Below are 13,263 nucleotides of genomic sequence, written 5' to 3'. Positions count from 1 at the left end.
ATTCTTCAGGTGGAACTTTTTTTTAACAGTTATTTGTCGGTGCCTGAACCAAATCCTCAAAGACAGCCAGTTTTAGCACTTGAATCATTTTCAGTCAAATGTTCAAATGATATTGAGTAATGCTTTCTCCATTTATTGGTTGGAAAAAGCAAGGCACAGCAAGATTAAGTAACTTCTCTCACACATACCTTCCCTACCTCCAGGCTTCCTTGCTACCATTTGTTTTTAATGTATCATGAAAAGCAATAAAAAAAGATAAAATGTATTTAAGGTCTAAGGCCTTTTTGCACATGTTTAAAGATGTGATTTTTAAACCAATATTGAGATAAACTGGTGCATTTATGGGATAAACTGGTGCAAGTCATTTTGGTTTGAGTCAGGCTTATTTTCGTTTAACTTCAGTAGATTAGGAATTGTTTTAAACTAAACTAAAATAAGCCACCTTTAAACTGAAATAAGAGCATCCACGTAGGGTTTCTATAAATTAAACTAAACTGGTTTTAAAAAAAGAATTTGTTAAACCAGTACAACTCTCTTGTGTAGATCAGGAATACATACAAATACAACAACAAAGACGGAACCGGATGTAAATCATCTTGGTTTTCTTTACTATAAGGATCAATACTTAATTTTAGTTAAGAATTCCTGTATGTATTCCCTTTTGATTATAAACAACCACTAAGACCATGTGTAAAGCTTGTTTTTCTCCTCCTCCAATCAGCCTTGATATTTTAGACTACAGTCATGCTATTGCGTAGCCTCAGAAGCTTAACCTGCTAAATTATTTTCTGGGAGGAGCAATGGAATCCTAAAGCTAAATAATGAATCTTCAGTCCACTCCCCAGATGAGCTTCTTCACCTCCATTCCAAGCAAAGGATCCATGAGACTGCCCAACTGACTTTTCTATTTCCTTCTCAATAAAACTTTTAGAATGTGATACCCTTGTGTTCCCATAAAGTTGGCATTGACCAATTCAACGTTCTCTGGCACATGCCTATTAAACTTCAGAATTGTAATTGGTTTTTACATTATCACTGTGTGATTTAGCTGCACTTTATAGATATTAAATCACACTTAGAGGAAGAATGGTATTATTTTTAATCTGACTACTGTAAAATTTTTAAAGCTAGGAATTGAGTTTTCAATGTGATGCCTATACTTAAATATTGCAGGATGAGATCGCTTCAGTGAAACATCCAAATAAAAAAATAAAAGCAGAAAAAGAAAATGATGAAAAATCTGAACCAGATATTGGTATAAAGAAGGAGGTAGAAGAAAAGAGAGAAATAAAAGAAAAGGAAAATAAGAGGGAACTGAAAAGGGAGAAAAAAGAAAAAGAGGATAAGAAAGAATTAAAGGAAAAAGATATGAAAGAAAAGAGAGAAAGCAAAGTAAAGGAGTCCACACAGAAAGAAAAAGAAGCAAAGGAAGAGAAGGTAATTAGACTTCAGTATATTATAAAATACAATTTTTTTTAAAAAAAGGCACAGGTTGATTTTGAGGTAGAAAGGCATTTCAGATCACTGTAGTGCTCTGTTATTGTTACTGCCACCTAGTTTCGCTGGCTGAAAGTGCAAGTGGGATAAGAAACTTTCACACTCCTTTTCCCCCTCTCTTTCCACATCCCTAGGCAAAAAAAACGAAAGAAAAAATTAAATATATGTGAATGGTAAATATGTGTAGTAAGATAGTGTAATTGTAGACCTAAACTGCAATTCCCTTTTCAGATCTATTTTAATATTTTATTTATAGATAAATGAAGTCAAATCTGACAACAAAGACAAAACCAAGAAAGCTACATCAGCAGATACTCCAGTCCATATTACTGCAATTAGTGACCCAGTTCCTATATCTGAAGAATCTGAAGAACTGGATCAGAAGACATTCAGTGTAGTAAGTTCCTTATTGCTATCTTAATGCTGATTTTTAACACAGAAAGTATGACGTTCTGAATTAAAATTGCTTCCATGTGCTCAGTTAATGCCAATGTGCCTAGCCATTGTGGCACTTGATCCATTGTCAGTGAGGTCTCAGAATAGCGCACCAAAAGTGTGGGCGAGATATATATAAAAGGTTCAGTTCTGTCTTCATGCAGACAAACATTACAAAATTTATGCACAAGCCCAATAGCAGCTTTTTCAGATGTGTGCTTGCACTTCTGAGTTACATATTGAATATGCACTCTCCTTTTTAGTGAGGTCCTATGAAAACATTATGACAATGATCACCCAGTGATATCATGGTCCCTAAATAATGCTCTGATTTCTTCACAGGTCATTTGATATGCATATGCCCAACAACATATAACATTTAAAAATGTGAAATCCTGAGATCTGTGTGCTTCACAGACAAGATAGGTTAGAATTAGTTTGGATTGTTGTAGGTCTGTGTGAGGATCCTTGTTGTTGGTCTGTGAGAGGAATGTACGAATGTAATATTTCATCTTTTGTTTCGTCTTGTCTTGATCATTGAGGTTGTGCCTATGCTGAGGGAGCTGTGGCCTGCAATCTATAAGATGGGCCTGTCTGTGTTCAAGAGGGATGCATATACTGGGGCCATTGTTTGGCCATAAAACATGCATACTGAGACACAATATGCCATGTTCATTCAAACCAGCAGTCAGGTTCATGCTCAAGAAGCATTTCTTAACACTGACTATCATGCTGACTGTCACTCGGTTTCTCATCTTACCTTAATAGAAAATGTTAATGCGGAAGGTTGTGACAGATTACCTTAGGCAACATGGAGTTCTCAGACTGCCTAGACTCCCTCAATTGAATTTTCCGTCTGGGTGTAGCACAACATGTCAGATACAGAGATGATTTACATTTTTTTTTTTTTTGCTCTCATTGTATATATTGTACCTGTGCAGACTTTGATTGACTAACATCCATACCCAATTTACTAACCAATTTTACATTCCTGTTGAATTGGGCCCACTGAATCTAAAGGAATCCAGATTGGTTTAACTCAAAGTTGAGAACCATAAGAGAGATAGGTAACAAGAAAATCAACTCCCCCCTTGGGTCTTTTTTTCCCTCAAGACTAAACATGCCCAGTTTTTTCAACCTTTTCTGACAGGTAAGTTTTTCTAAACCTTCTGTCATTTTTGTTGCTCTCCTTAATTTGGTCACATCTTTCTTAGCACAGGTGTTCTGGACACCACACTAAGTGGTGTGGGGTAATTACCGCTTGTGTCTTAAATATGATCCTTCTATTAATACACACCAGAATATTAGCTTTTTTCACGTAGTTGGCTCATACTCAATTTGTGATCCATTATAATCCCCCAGATCCTTTTCAACAGTGCTACCACCTTGACAGTTATTTCCCACTGTGTATTTATGCATTTGTTTTTTTTTTTTCCTTGTACATTGAATCCAGGAGATTCCACTTAATAGCAACCTGGATATTAACAACTTCCAGTTAATAGCAACATGTTGCCAGGAACCAATCCCTTCTCACTGCCTTTAATATTATGGGGCTTCAGATGTTTGCATCAGCACGCAGCTTATTAACAGGTTAACAACATTTTTTGGAAGAGAGGCATCAGCTGTAGCCCCACAAAGCTGCCTTTGACCAGTGCTCAGCATGTCTCAGTGCTTCTTTTTGGGACTGCAGCCCCACAAACCTACTTGTGCATGGGGACCTGCATGAGGTCAAGGCTGTGGGCTCGGAGGGGAGGCTGTGGGCAGGGCACTAATGTGGAGAGGGCTGTAGCTTGGATGTCAGACCACTCCCTGACTCTCCTGGCTCTGCCTTGTCGGTGACTGCATGCAGGGAAGAAATCACTCGGAAATGGTGAGCCCCAGTCACTGGAGAGTGTAGGGAAAGGTGGTGTACAGCTCTGTGATCCCTCAGCACCCCCCGTTTCATATAGAAAGCCCCGGAATCTGGGCTTCAGTCCCTTCTTCCCACTGGCTGCCCTGGCTACAAGAAGATCTGTAGCTAGGGAAGCGACATCCCAGCACTTCCTTCTCCAGCTGCAGCCTTGTAAACCTGCTTTCTGCTTATTGGCAACTGCCAGATAATGGCAACTTTTTGCTGGCCACAGAGAGGTTGCTGATAAGCGAAATCTACTGTACTTCACGCTTCTCTTTATTGAATTTCATCTTGTTGATTTCAGACCATTTCTCCAATTTGTCAAGGTCGTTTTGAATTCTAATCTTGTCCTCCAAAGTACATGTAATTCTTCCCAGCCTGATGTCATCCACAAATATTATAAGCATACCCTCAACTCTGTTATCTAAATTATTAATGAAAATATTAGTAATACGAGCCCAGGACTGATCTTTGTGGGGCCCCACTAGATACATCCTCCCAGATGGACAGTGAACCATTGATAACTACTCTTTGAGTACAGTCTTTCAATCAGAATTTAATAGCAATTTCATGTAGACTACATTGCCCTAGTTTTCTGATGGGAATATCATATGGGACTATGTCAAAAACCTTATAAAACAAGATTTATCATGTATGAGCTTCCCCTCCATTCACTAGGCCAGTAACCCTGTCAAAAAAGGGACTTATTGTGGTTCAGCACAGTGTTGTTCTTGACAAATCTATGCTGGCTATTGCTTATTATCCTGTTATTCTCTCAGTGCTTACAAATGGCTGAATAAAGAGTATTTGTTGAATGCTCTGGCCGTGTGAGTTTTTTAAAAAATATACTCTTCCCCATATTCATCATAATAAGAAAACAATAAGAGAGTAGTCCAGGTGCTTTTAGTGCTCAAGACACTGAACAGGTTGATGAAAGAGACAAAGTTGTGATGGAAATCATAGCACTTTTGCTGCAGTCTCTCCAGAAGACCTTCTAATATCAGTGAACCAGGCAGGAGCTTATCTACAAAGTCCAGTCAGGCCCTGCTTTTGACAATTTCTCCTATTCACCTACTGAAAGCATCACTTCCACTATAAGATATTACAGTTCAGTCTGTCCTCTTCTACCCCCTTCTCTCTTTTCACTTAGAGAATCAAGATAGGTACAAGCAGAGCCTAATAGCCCCTTTTTTCCACTGGTTCATGAAGAAATGGGTGTTTGGGAGGGCTGGATATGAGACAAGGAGAGCCAGCCTCTTCCACTCTTCCCCATGCAAGGAAAACTTGAACTGAGTTTCATCTGTCTGTCCATACCAGCATCTCCTTGGTAGTCTTGGCTTCATTCAGAGGGATCAATCCACTGGCAAGATTGTCTGAGAGAGAGCTGCAGAGATTTTTCTGAAGGGTAGGGAACCACTCCCAAACAAGAGAAGAAAAGGAATGCAGATCCTCTCCCCAGTGGAATGTCACTTGTCCTCTAGGCTCCAATTGTTTTAGGATTCATGTATTCTAAATTTATTGAATACTGTCATTTATGGTTGACACTGAATTTGTATACAAGTTTCTTGAAAGTAACACAGGTCTGGTATTGTGTATTTGTGCTGAAAGGTCAGAAAAAAAAAAAAGACATTAGAATTATAATACCTAGAGTCATCGTATCTGTTTCTAATATCCTATTTCTAAGAAAATCTTACCATGTAAATTAGTATTTTCTTAAATCTTAAATACAATCTAATGTTTTCATATAGGAGCTAATATCGCAGCGGGTTAAATTATTACTTTTCCAAAGGAAACCTGTAGTGTAAAAGAATTTTAGGAGCTGTGAGCCAGAGGCTTGATGATTCATTTGGCTTAGAGTAGCACTGTCTTTGCCTGTGTAAATATCACAGTAGTAAGGTGGGTCATGTTGTAGAATTTAGCTTTTTTCCCCCACTCCTTCCTGACTTATATTCCTTTTTCCACTTTACAGTGCAAAGAAAGAATGAGGCCTGTCAAAGCAGCGCTGAAACAGCTGGATAGACCAGAAAAAGGTCTTTCGGAAAGGGAACAGCTGGAGCATACTAGACAGTGTCTGATCAAAATTGGGGATCACATCACTGAATGTCTAAAAGAGTACACAAATCCGGAACAAATTAAGCAGTGGAGGAAGTAAGTAATCCTACATTTTTCATGAATGAAAGGGAAAAATCCATCACTGTTTCTATTAACTAAAGCAGTGGTTCCCAAACTGGGGTTTGCGAACCCCTGGGGGTTTGCAGAATGTTACAGGGGGTTCACCAGAAAAATTTCACTAATGGCGGCCAGAGGACCCCGGGCATTGGAGGCAGCAGGTGGGACCCAGTTGCAGGGCAGTCAATGGGGTCCAGCAGTGGGAGCCCCACGGAGTGCAGAGGAAATTTAAACTTAAATCCCTGGAAATATTCTTTTTTAGGAGGGGGTTCACGAGATTTCACAATTTAGTGAAAGGGGTTCGCAGGCTGTTAAAGTTTGGGAACCACTGAACTAGAGTGATTTCTGTCAGTTTCGAACTCTCAGTTCTGGAGAAGACATTGTACTTGTGAAGTTTGCTGATGTAGTGCTGAAAACAAACCACAAAGCATTCATTGATGTTCTCATAGGGTTTCAAAACACATCTTCAGTGCTTAGTTTACTACTTCTTCAGTACACTTAAACTTTGCTCTTTCCTGGCAAATGATTTATTATTACTACTTTGGCCTAAGAGCTTTATTTAAGTATATACAATAGCTGTGTTTAATTACACTTGTATAATTGGTCATACATGGAATCTCTGAGAACTGTAGGGAATAATTGTCTTTAGCATGCTGTTTGTCCAATCGGATATTGGTGTAGTTTGTCTCTCAGTGCCCTATGTATGGCGAAAAAGAAGCCAGAGTTTGCACAGCCACTGTGTGAGTAAATATAATGGCCTCTCCACAACCCAAGAACTTGGGCTGCACCTCATTACTTCCTTCCAAATAGTGTTAGGTAGTTCCGAGTAGTTCCAGGCTTATCCTTGCCACTTCCACCCTCTCTTTCAACCGTGAAAATCAAAGTGGCACTTCAAGCGTCCACATTCTATATTGCAATCCTGGCTTTTAAAGTTAAATTGGGGACAGCACCAAGGAAATTTCTCTTTCCCACTCTCTCTTGAATCAGTAGGGGCCTGAAATTTCAAGGACTTTGTTCCCCACATGGGACCTCCCACCAAATTCTTTATCACCAATTGTTCCCTCTCCCAGTCTGGACAAACTTCCAGAAAGTGAATTAGGATTCATTTCCACTAGTATCTTTGTGATTACTCATTTGTGAAAATTCATCTGGTTTCAAGGCAATAGATGATACATGACCAACCCTTGGAATCATATGGATGCATCCTATCTGCCTCTGCTATTTTCAGGAAATTAGGCATGTAGCACAAAAGTCTTGCACTGGGGGGAAAAATCTTGGAAGTTACACCATTGAGTTTCCATTTTAGAGGGGATTTTCAAAAAAGAGGGGGCTTTTTGACCTTGAAGAAGAGATCAACACTCAAAAGTTTGTCCAACACTAACAATTGATCCATCAAAAGATATTACCTCACCCATGTTGTTTCTCTTAAGAGAATTGAGTACTCAACTCCTATTGTAAAGGCAGGTCCATCCTACCCTTAATTAGCAGAGTTTTCACTGATGTCAGTTACATCTTCATGGTCATATCTGCATTATAAACTAATTATTATAAACATTACACAGCAGTAAAGAAAAAGAGAGGAATTAATAATACATGTGTAGCTTTAAGTACATTAGTGCTTTATATCTTCCGAGAATTATGCAAAATTATTTCTTGTATTGCTAGATATGCTACCTTCTCATGTGATGGGAGCTGATTCACCACTGCAGTACAACTCCATTGACTTCAATGTAGTTACACCAGTGTGGCACTGAAATATCACAATGGTGAATCAGGCCCCTTGTATACAAAGTAGCATAAAGGAAAACCAGTGCACGCAGGAAGGCTAACCTGTCTTTTTTTTTTTTTTAATTTTCCTTTCTCTAGAAATTTGTGGATTTTTGTGTCAAAGTTTACAGAATTTGATGCCAGAAAGCTGCACAAACTATATAAACACGCAATCAAAAAACGCCAGGAATCTCAGGTAATATATTGTTTTATATTTAGAGACGTTCTGAAAAGATTTTTTTTAAAGTATTAAAACTTAAGGATAAAGTGTTAATGGACTCTGAATTTACCTTGTACAAATGAAAATGTCTGATTTAGAGGATATATTTTTGTGTCTTAATAATATCACCTTTTTGATCAGATGGAATGTTTTAGCACTTACTATTTGTAATTTTGAGATTTAGCAACGCCATGTTTAGCAATGTTGTATTTATTTCTTTTAGCAACACAATGATCAGAACATCAGCAGCAATGTGAACACACATGTGATTAGAAATCCAGGTAAGATGTTCTGCGTGGTGGTGGTGTGTTGAAATGTTTTTGAGTAGGGTATTTGAAATGAAATAAACTTCAATAACTCTGAAACGTTCTAAAACTCCTCCTAGCACTAAGTGAACTTGTCCCTACAGAGGGATAGATTTACTTAGTGAGCCCCAGCATACATACTTTTGTTGATGAAACTAAGTCAAGCACAAATCCAACTGCAGCTAGTGTTTAACAATAATTTGCTATTTGGCAATCCTTTAGTAGAACATGTTTGAAAATACACTTTTGTGTTTAATTATGTTAAGAAAGAGAAACACTTGATGACTAGTTTCAGCGTGGGTTTTTTCTTTGTTTTGTTTTTTGTTTTCTTGCTGCTGTTGTAATCACTATCATGGATTCTAAGGTCTTCATTTAAAGCAGGGACCAGCAGTCTATGGTGTAGGATGCAATATGTGCCTTTTGTCATTGACAGTGACATTATCCTCCCACTCTCATGAGCTTGCATCCACAATACAATATTTGACTTTTGTGTTTCCTCTTTCATATATATATCCAATCAGGAAGCCATGGTACTACTTCCTCTGAATTACACTAAAATGCCATTGTTTCATTAGTTGCACAACTAAAACTTTTGTCCATGCCTTGGACATTTCTCACCTTGAATACTATAACTTTCTCTGCTCCCCCTACTACTGTTCAACATTCCGCTGGTAAAGGCAACATTACCCACATCCTTTTTTGGGTTCCTGTGCTTTAATTAATCAAATTGAACTTTTCATCAATTCATTCTAAATCCTACATAATCTCTATCTCTACACCTCTAAATTCCACCCTGCGTTTCTACTCTTGTTTCTGCCTATTCACCCCCCACTTCTCTCAGTTCACACATTTTTGCTCCTATTGTCAGCTTCTGTTAGAAATCATTGTATTTCTCTCACACAGTTAAATCTAAGAAGTTGAAGTGTTGTCCTGTACAATAATCCTTTCATACTTTTCAACTAGAAGTTTTGTAGTTTATGAAATTACCAGAAATGCATAATCATAGCTATCTATTTTATTAAGCAGATGTGGAAAGACTGAAAGAGAATACAAACCATGATGACAGTAGCAGGGACAGTTATTCCTCTGACAGACATTTGTCACAATACCACGATCATCACAAAGACAGACATCAGGGAGATGCTTACAAAAAAAGCGACTCTAGGAAAAGGCCCTATTCTGCCTTCAGCAATGGAAAAGATCACAGGGATTGGGATCACTACAAACAGGACAGCAGGTGAGTTTTATTGTTAATCCATAGAAATCTGGGGGAGGGATGTTTTGTTTTGTTGTTGTTGGTATTGTTTCTGGGGATTTTTTAATTGTATTTCAGTTAAGTAGGTGGTTCATACCAAAAACAAGTTGCCAGTTTGGTCATTGTAGATACTTATCCAACATGTTTTCACATACAAAGATTTCAGAAATTTAGTGAAACTCAAATTCAGTTGATTAGAATACTGTGCTATAATTAAAATGTGCTTTCTTCCACACTTACCCAATAATGTAATGCCTCTCCTGAGTTCATCTACAGGACCATCTACCCTCTGTGCATTTAAATCCCTCTTGAAGACTGTGTGTGTGTGTGTGTGTGTGTGTGTGTGTGTGTGTGTGAGAGAGAGAGAGAGAGAGAGAGACCGACCTTATTTTGCCAAGATGCAGCATTTTGAAACTAGTTATTTCAGGATCAAACCAGTAAACTGGATACCTCCATCCCCCTGTGCATCTACATATACAAATCCTTTCCCTCTGTACTACTTCCCCATACCTCTCTGTCTTAGATTGTGAGCTCCTTTCTTCAAAGACTTTGTCTTTTCTTTTGGACAAATACCTAGCACATTTTGTTCTACTATAAACTTATCATAAATAGCAATAAAGGTAAGATTTGAGGTCAGTTCAAGGAATAGAAAGTTCTGATAAGTGAATATTCTGACCCTAAAAAAAAAAGCAGAAGATGACAACATAAGACAGGAAGTAATAGGTAATCAAAATGAAGGAAATTGTGTTGGATGGGAGGAAAAAAATTGATATTCTGATATCGTAAGAGGTAGACGTATTTCAGTAACACTGGACAAATAAGCCGTCAGTGATGATGGGGCATGAGAGCATGGAACGAAACATGGTTACCAGGCTCTTTGGAATCTCTTAATTTTATAACACTTCCATTTTTTCTAATTGAATTTGACAAAGTATATATCTCATCTGTTTTTTTTATATCCATGCTCCCTTTGACAAACACAAGAATAGCCAAGTTTCTGAGCACCAAAGCTTCATTTTTGTGTATAGTGCAGAATTTAAAAGAATGTGCTCTTAAAGTAATTCTGCTAGGTTGCCACCATTTTAACCTTTGGTTTTATTACTGTTACCAAAATAACAATTTATCTTATCTTTCAGATACTACAGTGATAGTAAACATAGAAAGCTGGATGACCACAGGAGTAGAGATCACAGGTCAAGCCTGGAAGGAAATTTAAAAGACAGTCGGTCTCATTCAGACCACCGTTCCCATTCAGACCACCGGATACACTCAGATCACCGATCCAGTTCAGACTACAGCCATCATAAATCTTCCAGGGACTATAGATACCACTCAGACTGGCAGATGGACCATAGAGCTTCCAGTAGTGGTCCAAGGTCACCACTAGATCAGAGGTCTCCTTATGGCTCAAGGTCTCCCTTAGGACACAGATCTCCCTTTGAACACTCAGCAGATCACAAAAGTACACCTGAACATACATGGAGTAGCCGGAAAACATAACAAAGACTAACATTTTCTGGACCTTCTTTTAGCCATATACAGTAAACTAACACAGTAATTGCCTTACATGACTTGAAAGACATGGACTGGATATTCTATCAGTAGCAGTATTGTTACTTCTTTCCAGGATGCAAGGTCTATTATCCCAACAGAAGAAAAAAATATTTTTGTATTTAAAGTTTATGCTGCACTGTGCTGCAAATGTTGTGGCACTTTTTTTAAGAAATGGAAGATGTTTACTTTTACAGGGACCTCAACACTGCCCCATTCAGACTGGATCTTACTATAAAACTCTTCATGTCAAAGTGCTTTTAGGCTGAATACAGTTTAAATTATGTTTGTAAATGAACTCTTACACACTGACCTGTGATCGTGTATCAGGAAGGAATGAGGCGTTTGGGTTTTATTTTGTTTTATTTTTCTTAGTAAAGAACTCTCAAAGACCTTGTTCACTTTCCAAAGCTACTTGTTTACATTGTACACTGCGACCACCTTGCCGCTTTTCATCACAAGCTTGAATATTTAAATTCTGTACCGAGAACTGTAAAATAGCCAGGATTTCTCCTGTTTGTGATCAATTGTAATGCCTTTTTACAAAAAAGAGCTGTAAATTATTGTAAATTAATTAAATGAGCTTTTTCCCCCCTCAGGCTTTTTTTGACTGTTCCTTTCCCCACCAACTCAGGCCTTCTTGTCACAAGTGTGGAACAAAATCAGTGTATTACATTTTTGAATAAAATATCTTCATGGAATCACTGTTCAGAATGTAAAACTGGGGAAAGGAAACACTTTATTCCATTTAGTGCTCCTTTTTTTGATACTGTGTGCGATACATGTTTTGTTTTTTCTATTAAAATGTCCGTGTTGTGATCGTTGTAATGAAATGGTGAGAAATATACAACTAAATTAGGCTCTGAAAAAAAATTTAGGTGATTTGTTTTAAAAGGAGAGTTCAACACATGAACCCTTCAGAATCCATATCAGCCAAAATTTATTGTAAATCATTTTGTTTTCCCTCTTCAGTATAGGCAATAATGTCAAATGTGCTATGCAGCCAGTTAATATTTTAGAAGATTTGAGTGACTTTATTAATAGAAATTGTTACAATGCACACTGCTTGTAAATAGATAACTTTTATCTGACAAATTAAATTTAACTAAAGGATATATGGGCTCTTGTAGTTTTCTGATGCTGTTCTCCGATGGTGTTGCCTTCCTTATAAGTTAATTATTAAAATGTTCTACCCTTAAATGTATACTAATTTTAGTGATTATATCAAATTTAAGAATATTGTAGCAAAATCATACTTTAAAAATGTATGTCAGGAGGAATAATTTAATAAGGTTAAAAATCCAATGACTTGATGGAATACTTCTAATTATATTTTTAGGGTACTTAGATAATATTTGTCTTTATTTTCCATGGTGGTTTTTTTACGACATGTGTTTTTAGGTCAGCATCTCTTTTGTTTAGTTAGTTCATGTTCTGTGATCCCTGCCTACAATTTGTCTTTGTGGATTTTTTTTTTTGTTTTTTACATTATGATCATCTGAACAGTAATTATTTGTGATGCCACAAATAGAGGTTGAGTCCAGAAGGATAATAAGCAGATGCAATTTAAGAAAATTCAAAGATCCTGGATGTTTATACAGATGTCCCTAATAAAATGTGGAAAACAAATGACAGAAAAAAGGTATGCAAGCAGAATTTTTTCCCAAACTTTTTCCTGAAGATGACAGTTAGTATTTTAACAGACAAAAATGAGTATATACAAAAATCCAATATACTTAGACACAAAGTGAATAAGTTAAGATTGAGATCTTGGCTAAATAAAAGAAATGTAACTTCACATTTGAAACAAATAAAAAAAATAGCTGCTCTTCTATTTTTAACCCACAGTCTGTCTGTCAGCTGGCTTTGTTGGAACAGAATAAATCTAGAAAAATAAGCTTTTTCCCTAAATAATTTGTTTTATACAATGAAAATAAAATTGTAATATACAATACCTCAGAACAGTTAGGTCTGGTTTGGTAATTGTGTGACATGGAATTTATCATCCCTAAATTTCAGACTAATGTCAGATTATATATCAGTCAGATTTCTCATTATCTCTAATTGTATAAAATAAAACTTTTCTATGTCTGAAAAGATTAAAGTTGAAATGAAAGTTCTTCAAGAATTGGCCCACATGGATCCCCCTGTAGATTTGTGTATCTTGTTCTCT

General features: G+C 37.1%; 1 protein-coding gene across 2 annotated transcripts in view; it reads left to right on the top strand.

The window, feature by feature from the left end:
- Positions 1–12,205, top strand: part of CHD1 (chromodomain helicase DNA binding protein 1) — an 83,723-nt gene extending 71,518 nt beyond the window's left edge. For both annotated transcript variants that reach the window (XM_048849671.2, XM_048849670.2), the window contains 7 exons: positions 1,174–1,437; positions 1,754–1,894; positions 5,793–5,971; positions 7,859–7,955; positions 8,203–8,260; positions 9,311–9,521; positions 10,676–12,205. In XM_048849671.2, coding sequence (XP_048705628.1) covers positions 1,174–1,437; positions 1,754–1,894; positions 5,793–5,971; positions 7,859–7,955; positions 8,203–8,260; positions 9,311–9,521; positions 10,676–11,039 — 1,314 coding nt within the window. In that variant the 3' untranslated portion in view covers positions 11,040–12,205. The remainder of the gene's footprint in view (positions 1–1,173; positions 1,438–1,753; positions 1,895–5,792; positions 5,972–7,858; positions 7,956–8,202; positions 8,261–9,310; positions 9,522–10,675) is intronic.
- Positions 12,206–13,263: the final 1,058 nt, after the last annotated feature.

This window comes from Caretta caretta, chromosome 5, assembly GCF_965140235.1.
Source record: "Caretta caretta isolate rCarCar2 chromosome 5, rCarCar1.hap1, whole genome shotgun sequence".
Lineage (NCBI taxonomy): Eukaryota > Metazoa > Chordata > Testudines > Cheloniidae > Caretta > Caretta caretta.
This window is presented reverse-complemented; position numbering and strand designations above follow the sequence as displayed.